Genomic DNA, 26,999 nt, shown 5'->3' with positions numbered 1-26,999 from the left:
ACCGGCGCGTAAGTAGTAAACGGCTTAACGTGCCTTACGAAGCAGAGATTACTTTCGGACAATCAAGTGATCAGCCTGTAATGTCCTAACCAAACTAGGGATCACAAAGTGATTTTTGTGATATGTCCCTACCGGGATTTGAACCCGAAACTTTCGGATCGTGAGCCCAACGCTCAAACCACTGAACCATGAAGGCCGTCTTTAATTAATAACAAGGCGAAATCGAAGTGAAGGCCAAATTGGAGATGTCCTAAGAAAAGATTCAGTACGACCTACTCTGAACCAGTGTGCGTGTATGAAACGATTGATGCATGTGGAGCAAGCAAGGGAACTATGTCAGGATCGAAGCAAATGGAATCATAATCTCTGCTTACCCCGGTGGGAAATAAGCGTGAGTTTATGTGTGGTTTCTACATACATACATAAACTGTAATATCATAGGAGATTGTAATTATATGTATATGTATGTATATAATAACAAATGACAAAATTTCCCAAAACGGTAGGTACCGGCGACGTTAAAACTTTAAAGGAAGTGAGTTGAAGTTTGGCGCTTATAGTTGGCACACACGACGCCGACGGACGGGCGGAAATTGTTACTTGAAGTACTCGCAGTTTGCATTTGCATGTTGGTAATTTAGTCGGCTGTTTGCAAACTAGATCGCAATTTGTAGAAGGGTAGTTTGTTTCGTGTGATCATTATAGGGTATTATAGGGTCAAGGACAGAACCCCAGGACGCCCGCCCTGTCGACACGGATTACGCGCGCTACCATCATACATACATAAATTCGCGCCCGTAATCCCTAATGGGGTGGGCAGAGCTACAAGTAATCAATTAAACTTGCAGCCACTGTTGATACTAATAGTGATAAGGGATCAGCCTATCGCCCATAACATTAGTCCATTATGTTAGAGTACACAATCCCTCTGTCGGTTTTTACGACATGCCCGGGAAGACAAACGTCTTCTATATTTTTTATTTGCTTCCAGAACAGCATCGAAGCAACCATCATTTCCGTCTTCCGTCATTTATTGCTATCTCAAATACCACCAATAGAACCCGAGCCATCAACCTCGACGTTTATCAAGTTATGCTAGTAAACTTTTGGCGCTACGAGATTTCTAACCAAGTTTCATATAAATTAATGTCGTGTGTTGTGTAATTAAAGAGTAAATATTAAAGTTTAAGTACCTATTTTAAGACTGATCTACAAATAGGGCAGAACAACCTTTAGGAACATCGATACGAAAATAGACACGATAATTAAATTTTCTTTCCGGCAACAAGGCTTTTGCGTAAACCCTAACAATTATCCCTAGTCGTAGCTGTATGTGGGCTTAAACTATTTTAAGTTAAAAGTTTATTTTTCATCTTTTCAGGCCATTAAGCAGAGTGTGGGTGTCGTCGGCGGATGCGGCGGCGGCGCTCGTCGCCATGAGCTAGCGGTATGGTGGGCGAGGGGGCGGGCCGCGGCGCCGCGCGCTGCCACGTGGGCGACTCGCCCCCGCGCGCGCCCATGGGCTTCGCGGCGCCCGCGCAAGATGCGCCGCTCGACCGCGGCCTGGCGCCGGCGCCCGCGCCTCCCGTCGTCAGCGCCGCGTTGCAGCGGGCTCACTCCAGGTAATGCCCTTTTGAATGTTACTGGACGTCTAACGTTCAACGTTTGCATCCAACATATCTGCATACAGTGCATCGATCGGTTGCAAATTGCACCCTCAAACAGGAATTAGGGATCATTGACATATCTATTCTACTTAAATATATAGGTACTTACCAGGTAATTCAACGAGCGATCTAATGTTTCTCTCCTACGAATTGCAGGTCGATGTCATCGTTACCGCCGGAGCCGTTCATGATGCTCCGCGCAAAGGCGCTGAGCAAGCGTGTGATCATCAACGTGGGCGGCGTGCGCCACGAGGTGCTCTGGCGCACGCTCGAACGGCTTCCGCACACCAGGCTCGGCCGGCTCAGAGACTGCAACACACATGAAGCCATCACCGAACTCTGCGATGACTACTCCCTCCAGGATAACGAATATTTTTTCGACAGGTAAGTACTTATTTACCCCGGACAGGTATACTTGTACGTGTCATGTGTGGCAGATCCCGGAAAAGGCGGATCCCGTAGGGACAGGATACGTACAAGATAGGTAAAAATAGAAAGAGGAATGGGATGGCTTTAGCTCAGCAATCGGATCACGAGAGGCTCAGCTAGCCAAAATGAGTTTATAAGGCCGGTCGCACTTTGGCGTACCTACACCCACACGCCATGAGTATATATATCGCCTCCTAAGACACAGGTTCCCCTAGTTTAGAAGGCAGGAAAGCATTGACTATGTATAACTTCAACTTATATTGTTTCTTTGTGTAACTTGTTAAAAATGTTTTTGGTAAATAAATATATTTATTTATTATTTATATATGACTTGTCTTTGTCTACGATGACCGACGCGCACCCAATGTATCTAGTAAGTACTGGAAGATAAGAATTCTTCCTGCGTGAATTCGTATGAACGCGTTCAATGGGCGACCGGCCTTATAGGTTATACAGAAGAGATGGTTAAAAAGTTAAGAACATTCAATGCATTGTTATACAACTTAGGAGCGTAGTAACGTAGCTAAATTAATCATAGAGTCCACATCGATTATGTCGTAAAAGACAACTAGGGGAGAGACTTGTATTATGAGACAATCAAATGTGTTATGTGAGTACTCATTTTAAGTAAATGAAAGTTACGAAGAGTCCATTAAATGTATTATGCCGTGATTTAAAAGGGTTATGAATTAGATGGAATTACCGAAAGACTAATAATTGCAAAGCCGTAACAGTCCTGCTTGGTTGTATAAAATGTATAATTTTATTGTAGCACTTTCGGGAATTATTAGCCATATTCTGAAGTTAACGTTGCTTCAAAACGATAAAACTTCATTAAGTACATTATTTCTCAGTAATCTGTGTTTAATATGTCTTTATTCTTCCTTTTTTCAGGCATCCAAAAAGTTTCAGTTCCATCCTGAACTTTTATCGGACTGGGAAGTTGCATTTAGTAGACGAAATGTGTGTGTTAGCGTTCAGTGACGACCTCGAGTACTGGGGTGTGGACGAGCTATACCTGGAGTCGTGTTGCCAGCACAAGTACCACCAGAGGAAGGAACACGTGCACGAGGAGATGAGGAAAGAGGCCGAGAGTCTCCGACAACGCGAGGAGGAGGAATTCGGTCAGGGGACCTGCGCGCAGTACCAGAAGTGGCTCTGGGACCTCCTCGAGAAACCCAACACGAGTCTCGCCGCCAGGGTAATGTATTCCTGTATATAAACAACCTCCACGACAGTGACTACTAATTGTACCTTTAGCCAAGCTGCCAGGACTTACTAGCGTTAACGTAGAGGTACCATTTGAAGTACGACTAGCTAGATGCTTATGTCAATTGTGACGGTCTTGCCAAACAGCACAAAATAAGTAGTACTATGCCAATAGTAGGAGGTTACACAAATGTGCACAAAATAGTCCGTATTTTAGCGTAGATATATGCAACGTGTAGATTATGTACAAAGATTAAAAACACATTTTCTTTTGTTAATATTTATAGGTACACTGTACACTATACCGACCACTTATCTACTAAGAATTTAATTCTGTTGTATTTATTTTAATACTATCCCTACTTAACTGTTTTCTGCATCATTTCTTACTCTGTTCTATACTATTTTAACACTAATGATTACTAACATACACTAATATAAGACTTGCACTATTTGATTATATACCTGTATACACGACAGCTACTTTGTGAGCAAGCCATTCTCAGTCTACTTAAGTAAGTTCGTTTGATTGTAAGTACTAATTAATGCATAAGGTACCTACGTACATAAGGTTATAATTGGTTGAGCAGTAGGTAGACGTCTATCTGTGTAGGGCTTTGTATTGTACCTGAATAGTAGGGTGTTAGTTAGGATGTGTTTGTGGTGCATGAATAACATCTATCACTGCCTGTCTCTCCTACTTGATGTTGTGTATCTTGCTCGTCAGTGTTGTGGAATGTGGTGTTGTGTTCGAATGTTGACTTCACATGTCGCTTTTGTCGAAATGCCTTAAATGTCTCAGTACACCTTTCAGCGAGTACAACAAATAGTTTCCATTATACGTACATTTGTTTTTCGACAACGGCGGTGTAATATGCGTATGTAAGTATGATACAAGTGCAGATATATTTTATTTATGAATTTTTAAAACGTCGTCATGTCATTTTTGTAAATGGTGTCTGCTTTTATTGGGTATTTATTTTACACTGTAATATTTATGAATTTTGTGTTTGTACGTATTCTTATTTTACAATCAATTTCTTTTTATATGTTTAAATCTTATATACTTTTTTATACACTTATATAGTAGTACTGTTGGGTTTGTATTCTAATTATGAAGTTTGTACCATAACATCGTATTGTTTATATTGAAGGATTTATTTACTGTATGTATAGCAAACTATGATGTGTTATTATTTTATGTATATGATACCTACACTGGTGGTCTAGCTATGTTCGTGCAAACACGGGGACGTGGCCGTCGTCGTGTTGTCGACCACGCCGGGGCTTGATGCACTTTGTTTTTAAAGTTCTGTGACTATTTTGTTTTGTTTTTATTTTATCATGCGAATCAAAGCTCACCGTTAGCTTTGATGGCGTTACGCATCAGAACCACTTAGTTAATGCCCTCGTTTCAGTTATGCGAGGACATGGCCTCCTCGTACTCGGGCATTATAACATTTTTTTTAATTAATCTTTATATGTAAATGTTCACAGCCGCGTCGATCTTTCTCCATAAGGGGAACCTTTACAAAACAAAGCTTAATTGTTGTCGCAAACTTGCAAAGATGGGATGGGCTTACGCGATGTGACCAACCGCCGCCAGCGGCGCTCGCGGCCCGCGTGCGGGGTGGCACGGGACGGCGCCGCGCCCTGCGCACTCGGCCGCCGCTACACGCCGCGTGCGCAGTGTGCGCCCGCGCCCGCGCCGCCTCCCACTACGGCTGAGCGCCGTTCCGCCGGCATCCCCACCCATCCTTCCCTCCCTTCCCGCTAGCGACCAGCTCCTCTACAAACCCACCAGCGCTTCCGCTTCGTGGTACTGATCCGACTAACCGAGCGACGCGGGCTATGGACGGACGCGCGTGCGCCTCCTCACCCGGACACCCGGTCTCGCGCCTGACGCACGTCCGTTCACCCTACTGTAATTTTAATACTACTTATCTACACCTCGACCACACAACACTACTAACATATAATTACACATATAGATGTTATTTTTACACCAAAATTTACTGTTAAGACATTGTTACATAAGATATTGGCTCGATATCGATACCTACTGTAAATACATTCTAACTACATAATATACAAATATTATCGTAGCTTATCCTTGTACAAATATACGTAGGAAGCGTAGATGTATGTATAGACACCGACATATCTACTCAGTCACACGTGGCAGCTTGTGGTCGGAGCGCCGAGCGCTGAGCGCCGGTGCTCACTGGGTGCGTGCTTGCAGGTGATCGCGGTGATCTCAATCCTCTTCATCGTGCTGTCCACGATAGGGCTCACTCTCAACACGATACCCCAGATGCAAGTGTACGACGAGAAGGGCGCGCCCATGGACAACCCGCAGCTGGCCATGGTCGAGGCTGTGTGCATCACGTGGTTCACACTCGAGTACGTGCTGCGGTTTAGTGCCTCGCCGGATAAGTGGAAGTTCTTCAAGGGCGGACTCAATGTGATAGACTTGCTGGCGATATTGCCCTATTTCGTATCTCTCTTCCTGCTCGAAACAAATAAAAACGCGACGGACCAGTTTCAAGATGTGCGTCGAGTAGTTCAAATCTTCCGTATCATGCGAATTTTGCGTATTCTCAAACTCGCCCGCCACTCAACCGGGTTGCAGTCGCTCGGGTTCACGCTCAGAAACTCATACAAGGAGCTCGGCCTGCTCATGTTGTTCCTCGCAATGGGAGTGCTCATATTCTCCTCACTAGCCTATTTCGCCGAGAAGGAAGAGCCGGGAACTAAATTTATTTCCATTCCGGAAACATTCTGGTGGGCCGGCATCACCATGACCACAGTCGGATACGGTGACATTTACCCCACGACCCCGTTGGGCAAGGTCATCGGCTCAGTTTGCTGTATTTGCGGCGTGTTGGTAATTGCGTTACCCATCCCCATTATCGTCAACAATTTCGCCGAGTTTTACAAGAACCAGATGCGGCGCGAGAAGGCTCTGAAGCGACGCGAGGCGCTCGAGCGCGCCAAGCGCGAGGGCTCCATCGTGTCCTTCCACCACATCAACCTGCGCGACGCCTTCGCCAAGAGCATGGACCTCATCGACGTGATCGTCGACACAGGTCAGTAGCGTGCGCGCCGCTCGCTTGTGCTTCTCATGTCATGCGTCCTCTGCTCGTCTCGTCTCTAGTCCGTCTCTGTCTCACTCACCTCTCGCACGCATGCCTTTGTGTTCATCCGCATACGAATGCAGTGATTTATAATAAATGTTGATTGAATGCACGTCGCATCTTATAGCTCTCCGGACTCGCAGACATCTCCAATCAATATAGAGCAGTTCACGTTACATCGCAGCTACAGCTATATTCACCCGTTGGTTGCGATGAGGCGCACTCAGAGTGTTTTATTCCTTGTCTTCAGGTGACAAGTGCGTCCTCATTGAGGCGAGAGACGACGCCAGATGAGCCTTGCCACTATCGCACGGGCCTCCCCCGACCCCTTAGTTAATGTCCGTACTCGGGGTCGGGCTCGCGTCGCGACTCGCGTGTAGCTTGCGATGTGCGACGAAGACACTATAATCTAAGGTCGATTACATTGTCAGCGTAAGGCTAACGCTTAAGAAACTAACTCTCCTCTTCTGTGGACTGTCCGATGTGTGTATCCGGAGGACGCTCAATCTATTAGACTGTTCGTGTGGAATGTGTGTTGTGTAGTTCACGCTGCTATTTGTTGTTGTTGCCGTAAATGTTACTTAGTTGATCTATTCCGACAATACTTATACTTAGACTAAAAGTTATACCGTAATTGCGAGTTGTTGTTTGGTGTTTGCGGGGACGATGCCGATATCGTGGCTACTGACGGTGGTGTGTGTGTCCAGGACACAACCTGTCGCAGGGGGACGCCACTAGCCTGGAGGGCGAGCAGCCGGCCATCACGGGCTGCTACAAGCAGTACGAACACACCATCAACAATAGGATACCACAAAGTACTGATCCCAACCAGGTAAGATAACTAAAATTCTGCTGGGTGCGTCCCCACCTTTGGCGCAATCAGGGTGAGCTGTTAAATACTGCTTAAGTTACTCTAGACAATGCCAATCTCACTTTCTATTAGCATTTTAGTTGAGTACCAAATAATTTCAATAGAAACACACTAAAGTATAAAATATTATTTTCGACACTTTATACATTTTATTAAAATCCTAATAAAGTATCTTTGTGTGGCTTCTTCTGAACGCAATACCAGTTCACGCACAGGGTACGGTCCGGGCGCACTCGTATACTTAATCAATGATATGCACTAGGCTTGCTGTTAACGCGGCAGGTTGCAGTTTCAGAGCAGCCCTCAGAAAGAGCGGCGCTACTCCATCGAGGGCCCCGACACTCCGGAGAAACGCTTGCTCATAAACCCCGACCCGACACCAGTAAGACATCGATATATCTCTGCTAACACTTGCTGCCGTATCGACGTATAATCACGCGACTCTGTTTCTGCCTGTATGTTGTTCACGTAATACACTCCAACCTTTGCACTGTGCCCGATATAATTATGTTAAATAGGTACATAATATTGTAAGCCGAAGATACATGAACAAGCATATAATATTCTCGCTGTGATATATGCATTAACATATTTTTTCGCGCTTTTATTTTTGATAACATTTTTATATTGTTTATGTCTTGGACGTCCTAAATCTATGATTTATATATTGTCTCGTGTTGTTTGTTTGTTGATCATCAGCCATGTATATTCGACTTCACATCGTGATCTCCTATTGTATTGTTTTATTCTGTTATCACTGAAATAACTTACCGTGACATCGTCGACCGCGATGTGTCCTCGCTTGTTAACCGAGTAGGAGTAGAACCGAATGACCACTAATCATTTCTCTTTTTCTAGGAAAAGAAGATGGCTGACAAACAGCTTGACTTGGAACAGCTGCCTTCTGAGTTTGAATGTTGTTTTTGCACGTTCAAGGTACTAACGTAAATTGTATACCTACGCAAGTATAACGACTAAAGCCATTTACCTACATAGGTGTTTCATTTCTATATATTCAACAGAAGGAAGCGAACATTCTATATTAATATGAGTAACACAAAAGTATATATGTGTAGAAAATAATTTATTAATTTTAATTTTGAAATATTTATTCTATTAACCAGCCCTAACATGTGAGTATGGTTTTATAATGATAAATAGTTTAGTTAACATTTACCTCATTTTCGTATGGTATGTATTGAACAAAGAATTTTAGACTTTTTATTAGATTTATTACTAGTACGTTTTTAGTAGGATCTTTCTTGATATTTGTTAGTTGTTGATGAAAAATACGATGAATTGTTTGGAATAGTGAAATGAATTTATGAATAAAGTAAACATTTTCGTCATTTATTTTTTTTAACTTCCGAGCTATCCTATTTTAGCCTGTTGATGAGTTGTAATATATTTTCAGGTAGTAAAACAAAGGGTACTTTTGTAGGGTTACAAGGAGTTTATAGACGCGGAGCAGCTGATGCCGATGTCGACGTCGGACCTGCGGCAGCCGGTGTGCGTGGAGCTGGCGTGCCTGCAGCGGCACCCCGCGCCGCGCGCGCTGCCTGAGGCCACGCCCAACAGCCTCGACAGCCCCGGTACGTAGCCTCCTCAACATCTGATGCGAGCAAATGCAAACAATCTCACATAATTATGATACCCGTTTAGTCTTCGCGGTTTATTTGTGAACTTATCGCTACATCATAGGGTAGATCTCTCCTTACATACACACAAGATTAGATAAGTTCACTAAAAGCTCACACGCCCTTAGTTACTTAAAACTGGCATAAGTACCTAATTGTTTACATTTGTTCGATTTTATGACAATAAAGTATATATGTTAGGTTTTCACATTTTGCAAGAGTTGATTCCTGTAGAGTTGTCCCCTTCTTGTTATTTTGAACGTTTCAGTAATAACATTACTTCACTCACGCTCGTTACTTTTGTCGGTTGGCACTTGTCGGGCGGCACAATACACGCGTCCCAATGATCCGCAACTCCATGTGCGTGTTATGTCTTACGTTGCAGATACATTTGCATCATGCCTTACGCACCCTTTTCCTTCAGAGGGCGACATCGCATGCGAGAACGACTCTTCAAACTTGTATGTGAATCCTCTGGACGGTAGCGGAGGCGCGGGCGGGCCGCCCGCGGGGGGCGGGGTATCGGAGTACGGGGGGGTGCGCAGGAGCGCGTCCGGGGACGGGAGCGTGTTGTGTGCGAAGGGTTCGCAGGCCGAGGGCTCGCCGCGCGGCTCGCGGGGCAGCCTGGCGGCCGCGGGCGCTGCGGGGGCGGCGCTGGCGGGCGCGGGCCGCGCGCTCGACGGCTCGCGCACCAGCCTGCCGCAGCCGCTCGAAGACGCGCCCGCCGCCCCCGACGACGCGAAGCCCAAACATAGGAAAGCGCGCTTTCAACAGGTAAGTGCTACGCGCGCGCCTCTCCACTCGATTGCTCATCGACGACTCTAATCTCTCTCATCTTTCTCACGATACGCCGCAAACTGGTCCGTTTGGCAAGTAGTGGCGCGAAGTGTACTTAACTTTTATTTTGTCTGTAGTTTGACGATCACTGTATACGTTTGTTTGTTTAATTGTTGCACGATGTGTCGAGTGCATGCCCCCGTCATATCCTTGTTCACTGCGCCGTGGTGTGAGGATGAGAGGTAACCGCGTGACGTTTCGCAGGAGTGGTCGGAGGAGGAGAAGAGGCCGCCGAGAGGGATAGCCACGAGGATCATCAACCATCACATCCTGTTTGGTAACTAGCTAACACCATTTACATTATAGATATCTCACTTCACTTTGGTCCACTTACTGAGAGCATTCGCATGTAATGTAATATTCATGAGCGGATTTTGAGCATTACGTGGTACATTTCATCAGTAAAAGAGTATAAGCGTACAATACTGCTTACCTATGTATAGTACTTATGAAAACTCCTTAGTAAGGAGTCTTTGCTTATGAGAAGATCAGATTTAGTTTTTTATTTCCCCTCTCTTATTTGACTGGATGTTATTTCTGGCTACAGATAGGTACGGGGCAGAGAAAAAAAAGCTTTGGATAAATAACTACCTATTCGGCCTTTATTCTTACAGCAGTATGGGCCTTGTTGCAATCACACATTTACATAGCTACTTATATGTTATCTGAATCTGAATATTCCAGGTAAGAACGGCAACAAACGCGGCGGCGGTTGGCCGCTGGAGGGCGACTCGCGCGCGCGCTCCATCCTCAAGAACAAGGAGGCGCGCGGCACCGACAGCGAGCTGCTGCTGCAGGACTCTGCCTCGCTCGGCGCTAATGTACGAACCACTGACTGTCTCTCACAGTCAACCAAACCGACCGATTTGGCACATAAATAGTTGAAAGCAGACACAGACAATAGGCATACGTTACGTTTGCCTCGGACAGACAGATTAACAAACCTATCTCACTAGGATGTAAAAGAAAAAAGAGAGAGAGAAAGATTATTTTATAACACGACAACAACACATACATTAGCAATAGTAACATATTATACATGAACGCTCAGTATATCAACTTATATATATTTTTTCTTGAGAAGTTCTGACATTTTTTTAAAATAAGTAACTGTATCTTGCTACAGTGCTTATTTCATTTACTGGTGATTTTTAAAATCCCAGTTTGTAATGAAGATGAACTAAACAACGAAACAAAATGAATGTGTTCCCAACTGGTTGTAATATTATTTATTCATTTAGGGTGATTCTGGCAGCGAGTCATCACCGATCCGACTGAAAGACTTCAAAGGGCAGAACCACAAAGCTGGGGCTCCGGAGAGGGACAACATGGTGACGTAGTCGCACCACCCCGCCACACGCGCCGCCACGCCACGCAACGCGACCACGCGCGACGACACTCGACGACTCGCGACCACGCATGCCCACTCGAGCGAACTCTACCACATAAGTACGTTAATACTTAGAACGCAATAACATTATTAAATTATTAAAATAATTTAACATATCATTGGGCGATTGTGACTGCTTGTTGAATAGAAGATTTCATTTCGTAGGGTTATAAAATAAATATTGTAAAAATATATTACTTAATTGTAATAACCGTTCATTCCAATCGAAAAGTTGAAGGTACCTATTTGTTAAGTTTTTTTACGTGCAATTATTAATTGCTAATTCTAATTTAAGCTATATAGTTTGTACAGCATAGTTGATGAAAAAAGAAGCAATTATTAAAATTAAAGATTTTCTGAAATTGTTCTACAGCATTTCATTTACTCTCTTGTTTAGTGGGTAGTGTGCCAATAATTAAAACTCATCGTTAGTTGTCAACAATGATATTTATTTGGAAGCTAAATTCTTCTCCATTATTTATACTAAAAGTGTAGAAATATAACATAAAATTTACATTCAACATTAGGAACGCACAAGTCAGTAAAGGTGAAATCAGTAGTCAATACGAGAGCCTCGATATTTTACAAATGCAATCATACAAACAAAAATAGTCCAATACTTACACAAATACAAATGGAATACAGAATTTTTTCTTCAATATCATGAAAAATATCACAAATAAAATAATTTCATAAATGACATGGTGCTCTTCAAAGTATAAGTAAATTTTTAACCTGGTCCAAAAATAATACTTACCATCTATCAACACTAAACAAATAATTTAATACTTTACAAAATGATAACATATCGATAGGACGTATAACACAATGAAGAAATATAAAATACTTTGGTTTACAATGAGTAACAATTACGTATAGCTACAGGATTAGTGCACAAACAATTACTGGGTGACATGACGGACTGCCAATGAACTGAATGAAAACGCAATCTAAGCGTACTGTACATACAATGGAAACAATTTGTTCAAACTACATATTATACGACTTTCATAAGACTTTTGATAAAATTGAATAAAATATAATTTATTCACAATCTACTTGTATCTGAACACACAGGCACCTTACTTTATATCTTGGCAGTAATCATGGCACAATATCTAACTACGTATGTATGTAGTGTTCAATGCCGTCTGCTTGTTTCTTAATTACATATTATTTACACTTGGGATATTCGGGATTGGCTACGTAGCAGAGCGTGCGCCGGAGACCGCGACACACGAGCAGTACACCGGTACAGCGCGCGCTACAGACAGGACTTCAACTGTTTTCTTGGAACTTCACGAAGTCTTGAAACAAAGATAAGGCGAAATAAATTTTGTTGTTTTTTCTGTCGCAGTAGTGCTCAGTGTAAACCTTACCACATAATGCACGACAGAGTACACTCGCCTCTCTCGACCACACTCTGCTATCTCGCCAATCATCGTTTAACATCACTTATTGCGAATCGTCTCAATGATTCCCCATGAAACATGAAATGTACATTATTTTAATTTAAAGCTTTGAGTACTAAAAATTATCACAAATAACTTTGTCAGTTTTGTTGTCAAGTTCGCAGCTCACGAGCTGTAGGTATACGAGGGGTTTTGGGGGTTAATGTCAGTTATACGTTAAATAATGTGTCAGTACAAAAATAATCGTCAAAGCTCTGTGTGGTGACCAGACCTTGTGTCGCGCGACCTCGCCAACGAGTCGGGTCTTCAAAACGTTAAACTCGTAAGTGCATATCCGTAAAGTTAGAAATATTCTTAAATATTATTCTCTCGCGTTTGTTCACTGCGCTGCTAACATATGTGGGAATTTCTGTGAACGTAGTAAAACAAGTGAAGCTTAGTATATAAAAAAATAAATGCAAACGAAGCATGACGTAGCACATAAACAGTTTAAAGATTAATAACGAAAATTGTAAAACTTAACACTACACTCAACAAACAATGGAACTTTTGTATTAGTGTCATTCGTGCAAGGTACTCAAGTTAGTTGTTTATTTATTAATTTGTAGAAAAATATATGTTTTAGCTTCACGTAACACCAATTAGAAGCGCATTCGTCACCTTGTTATTATATTACTTCATACTAAAAGACTTCATGGATAGTTCGAATCATACTGCTGCTAAATCTTCTACATACATAACACGATACTTCTTGTCTATGTCACTTAATACAAAATCACAACAACCTCTCATACTTATGTGTAATTTAGTTGTATGTAACAGAGATCGATTATGAGATAAACATACATAATTAGATATATATAAATTCGTATATTTTTATATTGATCACTCAAAAGAGTGGAAAAATACGAAAGCGAGTAAGTAACACTAAAAAATCGGATTATAGCGCACTTTGACTATTGATGCATTTAGTGTATGGTGATAGTCAACTGTGTTTATCAGAAAGCGATAAAGGAAAATATGTCAAATTTTATTATTAAATAAAAAGATTTGAAGATAAAAAAGTTGAAGAGAAGACATTAAATAAGGTAAAAGGAAAAACAAGTTCCCGTGTTGACTATTTGAAAAAAATATTGACAGTTTTTAGCTGTTTTGAGATATTCCCCTTTGTAATCCGAATAAAACTCGAATGCGTGAATACATGAGTATTCAACCGAGATGTGGCCGTAACCAGGACTCACCTTTTGATAATAATATTACCCAAAGCCGTCCCGGTCGGACGCCACGACACTAGCCTTAGGCTCGACCTGATTACGGCACTGGACATTGATTTGGAACTGTAGAAAATATTTCACTATTTTAATATAATCATTAAAATTAAATCACATAACCAAATTCAGTGTTGCCAACATTACCTCGTTACGATATCATACTTCTGCACTAACAGCGCGTCTACTATAAGCTTAACGCCTTATAGCAGAGACACCAATATTGTTTGTTTTAAAATTAATTGACTTAGTCAATCTCTAGAACGGTAATGTTGGCAGTACTGATTGTTCTCTCATCCAACAGCCATACAACTTACGATTCAATCGTTAATAACGTTTATAATTAGATCATAATATGAGAGGCTTAAAGGTGGAGTTCCGGCTTTCTTAATAAAAATAAGACACTGAAGATAGCTCTATTCTTTCTCCTTTTATCCTGCTTTTACGTATACTGTCCTTAGTAATTTATGTAATATTAAAGGCAAACCTTATCGGACATTCTTGTATGTATGTACTACAAACTAGACATGCAATATATGCATGTTACAGGACGTGCAATAGTTTGTCCATATTATTAAGAATACTGAGTGTAATTTACATAATAATGTGAAAATAAATTGTTTCGAAGTGAAGACGTAAGCGGTGGAAAATATCGTGCGAAAGTCAACCATCTGAAGACATTTTAAAATAAAATACCTTATCCGGACGTAATTAACATGATAAACTTTTAAGTTTTGCTAAAATATAAATACAAAATTCTAAATTGTATAAATTCGAAAATATACATCGTCAAAAGTACGACTTACTGACCAACATCTGAAAACGTAATCACCTCTCGTCGTCCATCATTATTAACTTGCAGAAATTCAAACTCGGAACGAATCCGAATCCAATTGTCACCTGCTATGGTTTCCATTCAACACGGCAATTGCCATTTTAAAAAGTAAGAGTATATTTATAAGGCCTCTGTGCTTAGCCGGTGAATGGCCTCCACCCTTAAGCTCTCCACATACAGAGGCGGTGCCGGTAACGTGCCGGGCCGGGGAGCGGCAGTTTGTGTGAAAACTGCCGTGTGAACGCGTGCGTATAAAGATTACAAAATATTCCCCGAACGTCTCCGGCGCCGCCTCTGTGTGCACGCTTCTCGTGTAGGCGTAGTGGTGTGTGGACTACCTGTGCCACGCTATAGTGAGCGCGGTCCGCAGCTTGCCCCACAGCCAGGGGTACAGGCCGCCGCCCCGCCACGCGGCGCGCGCCACGTACTTCACGTAGTCATACAGCCCCCACGGAGCGTGACCGCCGTTCACATAGTATACGTACGTGAACCCGTCTTTGCACCGCCCCTTTATCGAGTAGTAGTACGGTAAGAAAGAGTGGAGCCGGAATCTGGAATTGACAAAGATACAACACAATAGAATACAAAGCTTTTCATATAAACAATATTTAAATAACATGGTATTTCCAACCCACAAATATGCAGCATCTACCTCGCAATCAACCAGCGATGTCGATGTCGCGACCCGGTAGTTATGAAACAGTGATGTTATTGAAATTGATTATCAATTTATGATGCACTTTGTGACTAATGGGGATGATTCATTATTGAATATCATATTACGGTAATAATATAACGACGTTACTGTCTGTTATGTTTTACTTAATAAATGTTCCTATGTACCGACTCGATACGAAACCAAGGACTACTTCGTAGTATCTAAGTACTATAGTTGGTATACGATTTTGATCAAAATATGTTGCGCCCCGGACACTGCATACAAAAATCTCATTCGTACCGCCTTACCGCGTAAGTTAGAGCGAGACAGAAAGTCCGCGCACGCTCCCCCATACTCCTTAGCGATCGTTTACACTACAGTAAGATCCAGAGGGGGTGAAGTAAATTTAACTCGCGCCCGCGCCTGTATACATCATAGCGCCGGATTTAAATTGGTGCGGGGCGGAGAGTGTACCATTCTATACATAGTGTTATTATCTATTCTATGAATGCGTGAAAAAGAAATTTACGTAATAATAATATGTAAAAACGGAAATACAAATGTACTTATTGCACACAACATACAAAACAACGTTACGTGTGTGTGTAATTACAATACAATACAAATATATTTTATTGCACCAAAATAAAAATAAATAATTACAAAAGACTCTCCAACTAGGTACATGGGAAAAAGCAGACTTATCGCTTAAAGCGATTTCTTCCAGACAACCACAAAATTACGTGTGGTTACTGCCCTTTGGCATTACGTGTGGTTTACTGAGACAGGTTTGCGACACGCAGTCTATATGCTATAACTATTTAATGGCATTACTACGTAAGTGCATTTGGTAGGGTATGTTATACTGTGTTTAGAGTAGTCGTACATTAGTATTAAAACTGGAATAATCCTTATAAGAAACTCTGTGTAGGGTGATATGATAAGGTAGGTAATGTACGGCGGAATCAAAAGAAAGATCTAAAGTACGACTGTTCAAGTTAAACTTACGAAGGCAAAATATACTGAAAATCAGTCTAGAAAGTAGAAAGCGACTCGAAACAAAAGGAAAGGCAATTAAAACCATATAATTTCATTATTCGCGTTTCTATTTGTAAACGAAGGGCAAGTGTAAGGTCACATGAAATTGTAATGAGATACTTCTATACACGAGTCACATCTGGCCTTACTTTTAATTTTAGTTCACTTTGTTCAAGGGCGGGAAACCTGTAGATCCATTTATAAGAGGTACAGTTAAAACGTCAATAAGATGGGGCGATATTGATTTAAATATCATCATCATCATCATCAGCCCATTAACGTCCCCACTGCTGGGGCACGGGCCTTCCCTATGGATGGGTAGGGAGATCGGGCCTTAAACCATCACGCGGGCCCAGTGCGGATTGATGGTTATTAACGACTGCTAATGCAGCCGGGACCAACGGCTTAACGTGCCTTCCGAAGCACGGAGGAGCTCGAGATGAAAACTTTTTTTTTTCTTTTGTGGTCACCCATCCAATGACCGACCTTTGCGAAAGTTGCTTTACTTCAACAATCGCAGACCGAGCGCGTTAACCGCTGCGCCACCGAGCTCCTCTATTTTAATTTAAATATCAACATGTTTTAATGAATAATAAAAAAGTGGAAAAATACGTAAATAATGCAAACATTTCGCTAATAGCCAACCCGAAATGAACCAAAGATAGTGAGGGCAGGTCCGTGTTTTTCGGCGGAGGGGGAGGCGCTTGACTTGGAGTCCTATGGGTACTGGGCCTGTAAGGGTATCCGCAGCCGGGGTGGCGGTTGTGTGCAACAGAATCCCCGTGTCCCCGGCGGCAAGGAGGAACATCGTTGGGTTTTAGAGGGTATACCGGGTACACACACCCGGGGAGTCTCACATAAGTCCACACCATTTTTCTTACAAAAATTCATAAATAAGTAAAATAGAAAAAAGAAAATGTTTCTCATAAATAAGCATCTCGCTGATGTGCAACCCGTTGGAGGTGTGCTGTCAACTTAATTCAGTCGGGTTTAACAAAATGTGGGCATCTAGGTGTTGGCGATGCTCTGCTCGATGGAATGCGGAATAATGCTGGGCTGTGTTATTAATGGTACTTTTATAAATTTTTATATTTTAAAGTTTTAACACACGATACACGTTACGCAGATTCTAGAAGAAGAAGATGGCAAGTATTGCCATACTTAAATATTAAAATATAATTTTGTTGGGGATGCCAACACAAAATTTTGCCTAAAATTGACGCGTGTTCCATAAATTGTATGCGTGTCGATTACCCGTCCCTTTCCTTTTCGGCGGATATGAAAATGACAGGTATAACTTGAAACTAGATGGTGTGTATTGGAATCAGCACCATTATCACAATCATTCGAAATGTTATCAGTGAGCGAAGTACTCGCTTATTATCAAGATAGAATTGATATTTGATGATGACACATTTCATATCTAATAATGATAAATAACTTCTGTGGCCCATATTTTAAGTGGCGTACCCTATGTCCATTGGGACTTAATATGAATACGAATGGCACACATTTAGCTAGTCTTACTAGTCTTAGTCTCACAATTTAGCTTGACTACTTGATTTTTAAAATAATATAATGGAAACGTACATCTTATTGTTTGATACTATTATATTTATGTTTATATTGTTTGACAGGTTTAATTTTAGCTGCTACCTTCATGTCATATTTAGAAAACGTATCGTGAATCATATCATAAAATAATCACAATACAAACAAGGGCAAATGTTTTTACCGGAAATGATTTGTTCCATCATTTATGTTGGAAACTGGGTTGATTTTAAAGTATTGTTTCAAGTTTCATCTGTTTGTAATAATATATATGCAACTCTACATTTGAAAAGTAGATATAGCACATTTCATTTCATGTACCTAATGTAATTGAAGTTCAAATAATAATTTGACGTTAATCCAAAAAAATATACCCAGGCGAAGGTAATAAACGACAATACATACGTATTAATAACCACGTCGGCGTCCTTATCGGGGTGGCAGAGTGACAAGTCATCCATTGCCTGATGTATGTACGATAAAAAATATAAGTTTAAGGTGATGCGTGTCAGTCAGCTAGGTAACGCTGCGTCAGCAGATGGCGTTACTTCTGCATTTTTCGTATTTTTTTCCATTTATTCGTTTAGTGTTGAGTTCTGACCCAGTGAAACGTTAGGTGGCGAAATCTTACATACATTATCTTTAAGTTAAGCTACAATTTCGAAGTATTTACTGCAGATATCATATTAAAACATTGCATCAAAAGTTGGTGTCATTTCAATTTGTGTACAAACACGAAGCTGTCACACACACATGCGAACTAGGTTAGCTATTAAAAGAGATGCATAATTTGAAGTCTACTTCTAACTTCTAAATGGCGCATTTGGTAAAGCAGTCGCCGCCATTCTTAAGTTTCACGGTTCAAACCCCAAGTGCATGTTTTAATTGTTTTTACTTTTTGTATTTTTTTTTACAATTGAATTTGGCGAACCCGTTTATTTGTTACTTACGGAATTTTCAAAAAGTATCACTTTTACCAGTAATATTATAATTATACAATAATGTACTTTGCACTAAAGTACCTTCCGTAATTTCCGTATTTTTTATTTTGTAAAATTCTAACAGGCATTAATCGCATCAGTGAACATGCGGCTAACTAAAAAACTACTGAACGGATTTTCATACGGTTTTCACCAATGAGTAGAGTGATTCATGGGCGTGCTTTAGGGTATATAATTTATACAAGTATTTTTTGTTTGTATAAAATGGTTCAAAAATGATGATGAATATCAAACATAATTATCGTTACAAATATAGCCGACTTGGAGCTTTCGGCGAAAACGCTGCCTGAGCCCATTGAGATATAACAAAACAACGTATGGTTGAATTGTTCCATTTTTGTAGGTCTACCGGAAAGTCCACAATATGTCATAATAATTATATTGTGTATAAAGAATTGTGTATATGTATTGTATGATTTTACAAATAACGATCACAGTACAGTAATAATAAGGTAGATTTTTCCTAAATTGCGTCGGTTCAAACTTTGACGCATCGCGTTTGAAAGATGTAATAGCGCTTCAGGACGTCCCGCAAGCACGGCGCTGATGTCGCAGTATCCGCATATAATTATTATGACTTGTCATTTAGTTCCAATAAAATCCGCAGGACTTCATACGTATGTCAGTGACAGCTGGTGATAGCATGCGGGACACTTAGCAGCTAATCGAATTTTATGTTGTTTTCGCGCCCAGTCCAGACGACTTGCAGCGCATTTCTGGACTTATATTATTTACGCGTGGTGTTTATTGTTAGGTTAATTAGTTCAGGTTAGGACGTTTTTTTTAACGAGGACGTTAAAAAATGACGAGGCTGGGACGTGTTGAAGTAGTATTTCCATATATACGCGGCCTGAAATGGGCTGTTTCGGGGACCTGAACTGGTTGCTGTCGAACTTATTATCACGTTTTCTTGATTAAAATTCATAAATAAGTCAAATAGAAAAAAGAAAAAAGATTTTCGTTAGTTTTAGATCTGTCATGATGTCTGTGATGTTTGTTTATTATACATAAGAATTTCAAAATTTATCTTATTTTTTTTCCCAAAGGGCAAGGCAAAGGGAACTATGCCCATACAGCCATGTCTTGTGTTTTTTTTTCTTGATGATGATTAATGAAATGATGAAACCTAAGCCCCCACACAGACTCTTACTCCAAACCCCAAACGAAGTAAGCGGCTTGTTGGCGCAAAGCGAAAATAGATAGGTACACTTTGTTTATTGAATATTCCGATTTAATAATACTATCGGGAATGTTTTCCGACTAACTTAATGTGATCATTAACCACAAAACACCACTTCGTATTTATTATTTAGATTATTCAATGAAGAAAGCAACCTTCCCGTTCCCGTTCCCACCAAAAAGTCTGCGGCAAAGAGAATATAAATAAATCTGTATGTTGGATGGAAAAACAATTAATTATAAATGACTACTATTTAGGCCGGCAAATGCAACAACTTTCTTTTTGATTTGGTTTTCCCCGAAGGGTAAGGCAAAGGGAACTATGCCCATACAGCCATGTCATTTTATGTATTGATTTTTTATTATAATATATGTCCTCTTTTAAAACACGGTACTTACCCATTATTTAAAAATGTTTAAAAAATATGCGTTAAAACAAAAATATTTTTCCAATATTCCTTTTCTCAGATTGTAATATTTTTAGTTTTTTATTTATTCATACAAAATCTCTTTATAAATTGTCACTGACATTCTATTACACTTGTCAAGTAGTCAAAGCCTTTAGAGAAAAAAAAAACTATCACGCACACACACTAACATTGACACCACTACACGCTCAGCAAATACACTGTAATCTGCACCACTACAAATGTAGAATTGATCAAAATTGAGGGTCTGAAATATGGTACTTCTCGTATTCGGACCCTAAATTTTTGTTAGTTTGCGAAAATAATACACCAAAATATTACTATTTATCGGTTTTATAACAGTATTCCTCTATCCGTTTTCCTGTAGCACTGCATCAACTTTTGTATGAAAAACGAATCACCTTAAAAACTAAATCCCGACTGCAAAAAAATTGCGCTCTAAAAGTAAAAAATGAGAAATTCTTCCGAATTGTGATGTTTAGAAGATAGCCGTGAGTAATAATGAATACCAACCTTCTCTGCTCATAGAAGAGTATGGCTTCGGAGTTGGTGGTGAGCACGTGCAGGAAGATGGCCTTGACGCGGTGGTGGTGCGGCGGGTGCGGCACCGGGCCCGCCAGGTGCGACAGCAGCACGTCCAGGAGCATCGTCGCCACGCCGGACCGCCGGTATGACCGCACCACGCCTGCGGGCACACGCACTATGAGTGTCTCAGGTTTACGAGGTTAATGGTGCTAATTCCTGCAGACGCCATCTAATTTTATTTTAAGTTATACCTGTCATTTTCCTTATCCGCCCAAAAAGAAAGGGACGTGTATTCGACAAGCATAAAATTTATGGAACACATGTCAATTTTAAGCACAAAATCTAAAATAACCCTGTAAAAATTTTGCATTGGCTAATAACCCGACATAATTAAGTTGACAGCACACGTCAAACGGTTTGCATACCAGCGAGATACCTTTTTGATGCGCCCGGGTTATTCATTCATTTACTCATTCTTCCTAAAATAACAGCTGTCAATAATCTGTCCCTTTTCTTTTCGACGGATAAGAAAATGACAGGTATAACTCTACTTAAAGTAAAATTAGGAGGTGTCTGCAAGAATCGGGGCCATTACCGGGTCATATCCCTGATTTTAACGCGGTAAAACCCCGGTATTATGTGTTTTAATTGAGTACTATGATGTTAACGCTGGAATATGAAGCATCTCAGGCCTTTGGCGTCTCAATAATAACCCTGATAACGCACACTAGAAAAGAACAAGAAAGCTGCAATACGTTAAAGAAGTTGGCCATGTTCGACTTCAGCAATTAATCAATATCAATCTCCTACCAATTCAAAGATCACTGAGCACTCACTGAGTCACTGGGCACCTGTGGTACACCGGCTTACTTCTCAAACGGAGAGCGCCGGCTCGAACCCCGGTACGGTCACGAGCAATAATATGTATACCCTTTGGTACCATGTCACACTGACTTTTTTGACAAATTAAACTGTAAGTCTCACTAAATGTCAAATATGTTAGTGCGACAAAGTCCTAAAGTGGGTACATTATATTGCTCATGACTGTACCGTACTTGCACCAATGAGTTATTAATTTGTCTCACTAACACAGTTGACCATTGCAGACGGGGATACGGCTCATCGCCTATCACGTTGGTCTAACAGAAAGCTCGGTGAGATGTGAGTACTTAGTTCATCTCACGATGGATGTACCTCTGACTACCGCATCATAGCGATATAATCGTGTCGTAAGCTCATGTTATGTTATGTCAAAGTATGTTTAAAAAAATTGTAATATAAGAATATTTTCGTACAAATCTCATGCTCATATGTCGAAGTAGTAAGTATCATGTAAGATAAGCTTTTGATATTCACATAATCATGATCAGTCAGTACATATTGACCTAATCTAGCATGCCAAAAGACATGAGTCAGAGAACAATCGAATGAAAGGAAGCTGTAATTTATTATAATTTTTAGAAATCGTGGATTGTAAAGTGTAGAAATATAGTGCATTTTAAAGGCGCGTACGCAGCGGCATAACGATAAACGAGCGTGTTTTAATGACGTGTGACTAATGCCTCGTCCACAATAGGACACGCGGTTTCGGCACAAGGTTTCAGCACAAGTTGCGAAATCACATAGCAACCGATGGAAATATGTTATGCTGTAATAACATATTTAACATACCGTCACACCAAGGAATTGCAATCCCGACTCGATATCGCAAATTCAAGACCCGCGGGATTAGAAATATCAAACCCGCGAGATTTGGTAACATAGTTAGGTACACTTTGAATCGTCAATTTTTACGTAACAAACATCGCATCTGCCTAAAACTAATGCAGCTTCTCACAACCTGTATACCTAGTATATTTCTGATACTATTCATAAAATAATAAACTAGTATAATTAATCAGTATAATACACTATAGTATACTGTTTTTGGTGAATGTAGCCTGGAAAGTCCTTAATTTTACAACTGATTCCTGAACAGTGCAAAGCTTCTGTAATGTTATTTAAGTGGCAATTGTCCAACTGACCATATTTGACCTTTGCATGTTGCAATGGTGTCATATGGGCTAACACTTTTCCCAATTTCTTGTACAAATTATAGGGCATTGAAATACAGTCTTTTGTCTACCTGCATGCAAGACAATATTAGGTATTGGTATTATTATAAGCCTTTTGTTAGATTTTTTTTATCTAATTAGTATTTGTGTGCATGTGTTATTTGTCTTGTGATGTGATGTTATAGTATTGTCTACATATGTAATCTGTGTCTGTGGCACCTATCCTAAAATAAATAAAGGTTTTACTTTTTCTATTGGTTGTATGTTTCCACAGGAGTTAGGAGTTAGTTGAGCTGTTTAGTATACAAAAGCGAACCAAGTTTAACCCCTTAAATGCCGGAACGCGGATCTCGACCAGACACAATGTAAAATCTATTGTGTCTGGTATCTCGGCATATGAGAGGTTAATATTACAATTGGGTCGTGTACTAGGTTCCAGATAAATTATGAAATTCTGATTAGTAAACAAAAACAAAGTTTTGATGTTTAGTAAAAAATAACTGATTTGACTAGAATAAAACTAGCTTATTGTTGTAGTTCTGGTATTTAGAGATTTTGACTTATTTTATGACAATAAGAGTGTTGTTGCCACTTACCTAAAGATAATATGTAAGCCACTAAGGTATCCTTCGATGCAAACCATCTTGACAGTATCCCTCTGTCTTCTGCATTTAGTTTAAGGTAAGGTTTTATTTCGGCAACTATGAGCCCTATGATTTGACACTTGTACACAGCGGCAAGTGCAAAAAATCTGTTTGATGATGTGATGTCTTCGTACCATGATTGTGGGTACTCTATCGGGAACCAATCTCGACATAGAGATCTTACCTGAAAAAAAATATTATTTTAAATGGCTTAATCATCTTCTATTTTACTACACAGTAGTTATGTTATTTTTAAGGTTCTCCTTGAATAACATTTAGAAATCAAATCATTATCAGATATCAGATTTTGTTTTTCATGAGATCATTACAGAACCAAATCAATGAAGATTGAAAGGAGAAAATAAGTTAATAAATCACTCACAAAATCTTTAAACAATACAAAGATTAGATGGGTTAAAGAAAGCTTCATACTCACCTCTTCTAGGTCATCAGGGCACAAGAAACGTAACTGTATGTCTTTCAGAGAGCATTTTGCCTCTTTTGACTTCTCAATAATCACTTGGAAGCCTTCAGAGAGATACCTACAAGTAAGAATATACAGTAATGACACAAACGGGTAAACTTTATACGCAAATAATTAGTAATGATTCACATGTGACTAAATAGGAAAACAGTTTTGCAATACCTTCCAACTTGTTATTGCAAAATTATTCCTACAGATTCAAACATAAAGTACAGTTGAAAGTAAAACCATACGGTAGACAAAATGAAGATATTTGTTTTTGCCTTGATAATAAAGTTGTTTACCGAATGGACGAATGTCTATTATTACAGAATTGTTTACAGTTACATTGAAATATTTAAGATGATCATAACTTTTAAAGATCGCGGCACATGTGCTGAGCAGATTGAACATTCAATTGAGCAATTTGATCCAATTATATCGTTCGAGGGAGACAATACATGCACGAAAACAATTACCTATTCCGATGAATGGGATCTCAATAACTCTGACACAAAATATCGGGTGGGCATACTCACCAGCTGAACCCAGCCATTCGGTAATTTGGCCATTAATACTAGTTCACTAAACACTCCCCATTGGCAAATCTGATAACATTGCAAGATTCATTAGACCTGTGCAATAATGGAAAAAATAATCTACAATCGAGCTGATAACATTTTCCTTTCGTGAACGAACTCGCAAGTCACAGAGTAAAAAGTTTTTGACAGATAAAATTGACAGTTGGTGTAGAGTGTTGCTATGATAAAATATTTTAATAACGGATATTAACCGTTATAATTATGTTTGACGGTACCGTTATAGTAAGATAGATGTCGCTACTAAACGCGCCAACTACATTCAAAATTCGTCTTAAAACTTTTTTGTCTTATTTCTATTTCTTTCTTATTTTTATTTATTTATTACTGCCTCTAAGAATATATAATTAAAATCAATTACCAACAATCCCGTTTCTAGTTATTATTCGAAGACAGGATCAAGCGCTTAGTTTAGGTAAGGTACCATGGTAAAGCAAGCACAATGCTGTATTATTCCACACATGTGAGCGGCAATGGCGGGATTTGATTTCTGTGCGATGCGCGATGTTCACCAGACGCGGCGGTGTCGACTTACACTGTATCTGCCATCGGCCGGAGACGAGATTCACACGAGCTGTCGCGGCCCGCGACCGCGGCTGCACCCACTTGACTTGAAGCTGCTGATGCGATGCTAAAGGCTAACACTCATTGTGTTTGCGTGTAACTTGTTGTATAAAATGAAGTTACTGAACTCAGACCAGCTAAATGTTGGTATTTTATATTAAAATCGGTCACCTATCATATCAATTTGTGTACCTACTACGGAAAAGGTCTGCGAGCTTCTAGCAATTAAAACTCAAAAATAATCGTTTTCGCGTTACCATGGGTGTATCACACATGATCATATCTACTTATGTACCTACTTAGTAAGTATTTAAACTCATTCGTCAGGACGCAGGAACATTTGTCTCAGTAGATACCTAATAGGTATCTAACGTAGTCTACAACCTAATGTATAGGTGGGTACTTTGTTGAAACTACCCGAAAGCTACACCTTACGGTTTTTGCTCACATAATACGAGTTGGTCGTATCAGTACCATATAAGTTAAATTTCGTATTTGATTCTTTTGAGTAAGTAGGTACCTACTACTTAGAACGTGAAGGGTCGTGTAGGCGTGGACGGTAAAGTTTTTCATGTGGGTACATACATACATACATACTATACAAGAATAAATAACAGCGCAGATTAAAGCGTAAAATTGAGCATGTTACCCTCCGCCCTGGTAATTAATATCTTATGTGTTGACGCACAAAAAGCGCGAGTATTCGGTATCGGCGGCGCGCGCGTCTGTAACGCGACCCGCGGTTGCGCACGCGCCGCGCGCATCATTTGCACTCAATCTTAATAAACGCAGCCACGATGCATCATTACAAATTCATAAACAGCTTTTTGTAACGCTTTTTGCTGAAAATCCGAGAATTCGCCCCATTTGTTCAAGCTGTCAACGTTGTGAAAAGGGGAAAATACTTAATAGGTATTTGTTGGTTAATCTTGCTCATTTTGCAATATACAATTTAGGTTTATACAGAGTTTTGAATTGATATCAAGTGGGATTTTCCGTTGCAACAGTACGGAACTAAAAAAAACATTAAAATTTTGATGTATTTTGTGACGGAAAATTTCACTTGATATCGACTCAGAATCACGGTCTGAATCATCCCCCTCAGTATTCGTTACGTTGTCACTAACACTCTGGATAGGTAGTTAGTAGGTGCTTACAGCAAAAGGTATTTTTATGGTAGGTAGGTACCTAATTATCAAAAGCATTAATACTTAATACAGAATAGACTAGGTATTATTCGTTGAATGAGTGATGACATCTGCTTATCGCGGGGCGGGCGGCGGAACATCAAGCGGTAGATAAATCAGCCGGACTTAGATAATTACATAATACTACGACGATTGCCCTCATTAATGCCGATGTCGCGAAAAATGTGAGAGTGATAAGATAGGGGGTAGAACAAGGAGGGTCTGTGCGCCCGCGCCGGAAGCGACGGGGTCGCGGTATCGCGCTTGGGCGACTGGGGATATATCTACCCGGGATCACGCTTCCAAGAAGCTGTATCGCGGTGCCCGTGAGGGGTGACTGATACGTGTATTAGGTACCTAACGTCCTTTAATCATGCCCAATTTTGATATTAAATCTTGATTGTGTAAAATATTTC

At 40.3% G+C, this 26,999-nt stretch overlaps 2 protein-coding genes across 7 annotated transcripts in view; one reads left to right on the top strand and one right to left on the bottom strand.

The window, feature by feature from the left end:
• LOC126372294 (potassium voltage-gated channel protein Shab) overlaps positions 1-11,544 on the top strand; it is a 64,953-nt gene extending 53,409 nt beyond the window's left edge. For 2 of the 5 annotated variants that reach the window (XM_050017978.1, XM_050017979.1), the window contains exons 2-13: positions 1,382-1,622; positions 1,824-2,051; positions 2,991-3,297; positions 5,548-6,394; positions 7,150-7,274; positions 7,603-7,695; positions 8,172-8,249; positions 8,755-8,905; positions 9,336-9,724; positions 9,992-10,064; positions 10,472-10,608; positions 11,029-11,544. In XM_050017978.1, the coding sequence (XP_049873935.1) occupies positions 1,450-1,622; positions 1,824-2,051; positions 2,991-3,297; positions 5,548-6,394; positions 7,150-7,274; positions 7,603-7,695; positions 8,172-8,249; positions 8,755-8,905; positions 9,336-9,724; positions 9,992-10,064; positions 10,472-10,608; positions 11,029-11,127 (2,700 nt within the window). In that variant the 5' untranslated portion in view covers positions 1,382-1,449 and the 3' untranslated portion in view covers positions 11,128-11,544. The remainder of the gene's footprint in view (positions 1-1,381; positions 1,623-1,823; positions 2,052-2,990; positions 3,298-5,547; positions 6,395-7,149; positions 7,275-7,602; positions 7,696-8,171; positions 8,250-8,754; positions 8,906-9,335; positions 9,725-9,991; positions 10,065-10,471; positions 10,609-11,028) is intronic. The other 3 variants (XM_050017980.1, XM_050017981.1, XM_050017982.1) reach the window with 3 other exon arrangements.
• Positions 11,545-11,605: 61 nt separating this feature from the next.
• Positions 11,606-24,941, bottom strand: LOC126372315 (N-alpha-acetyltransferase 60). 2 transcript variants are annotated; one of them, XM_050018015.1, is made up of 7 exons: positions 24,773-24,941; positions 24,207-24,312; positions 23,723-23,954; positions 21,061-21,232; positions 15,031-15,243; positions 13,831-13,926; positions 11,606-12,998 (listed from the first exon to the last, which is right to left on the bottom strand). In XM_050018015.1, exons 1-7 carry the CDS (start codon positions 24,787-24,789, stop codon positions 12,980-12,982), a joined length of 855 nt encoding a protein of 284 aa, XP_049873972.1. In that variant the 5' UTR covers positions 24,790-24,941; the 3' UTR covers positions 11,606-12,979. The 2 variants fall into 2 exon arrangements, with proteins under 2 accessions (XP_049873972.1, XP_049873973.1); XM_050018016.1 differs by lacking the exon at positions 13,831-13,926.
• Positions 24,942-26,999: the final 2,058 nt, after the last annotated feature.

Source organism: Pectinophora gossypiella, chromosome 14, assembly GCF_024362695.1.
Source record: "Pectinophora gossypiella chromosome 14, ilPecGoss1.1, whole genome shotgun sequence".
In the NCBI taxonomy this organism is placed as follows: Eukaryota; Metazoa; Arthropoda; class Insecta; order Lepidoptera; family Gelechiidae; genus Pectinophora; species Pectinophora gossypiella.
The sequence above is the reverse complement of the archived record's forward strand: the minus strand, read 5'-3'. Positions and strand labels throughout refer to the sequence as shown.

Bases quoted from the DNA above. Each gene is read 5' to 3' on its own strand.
- LOC126372315 (XM_050018015.1), bottom strand. The intron at 23,955-24,206 runs GTGAGTATGAAG...ATTTTTTTTCAG, and splicing joins GCCCTGATGACCTAGAAGAG to GTAAGATCTCTATGTCGAGA. The intron at 15,244-21,060 runs GTTGGTATTCAT...TGTCAATTCCAG, and splicing joins CTCTTCTATGAGCAGAGAAG to ATTCCGGCTCCACTCTTTCT.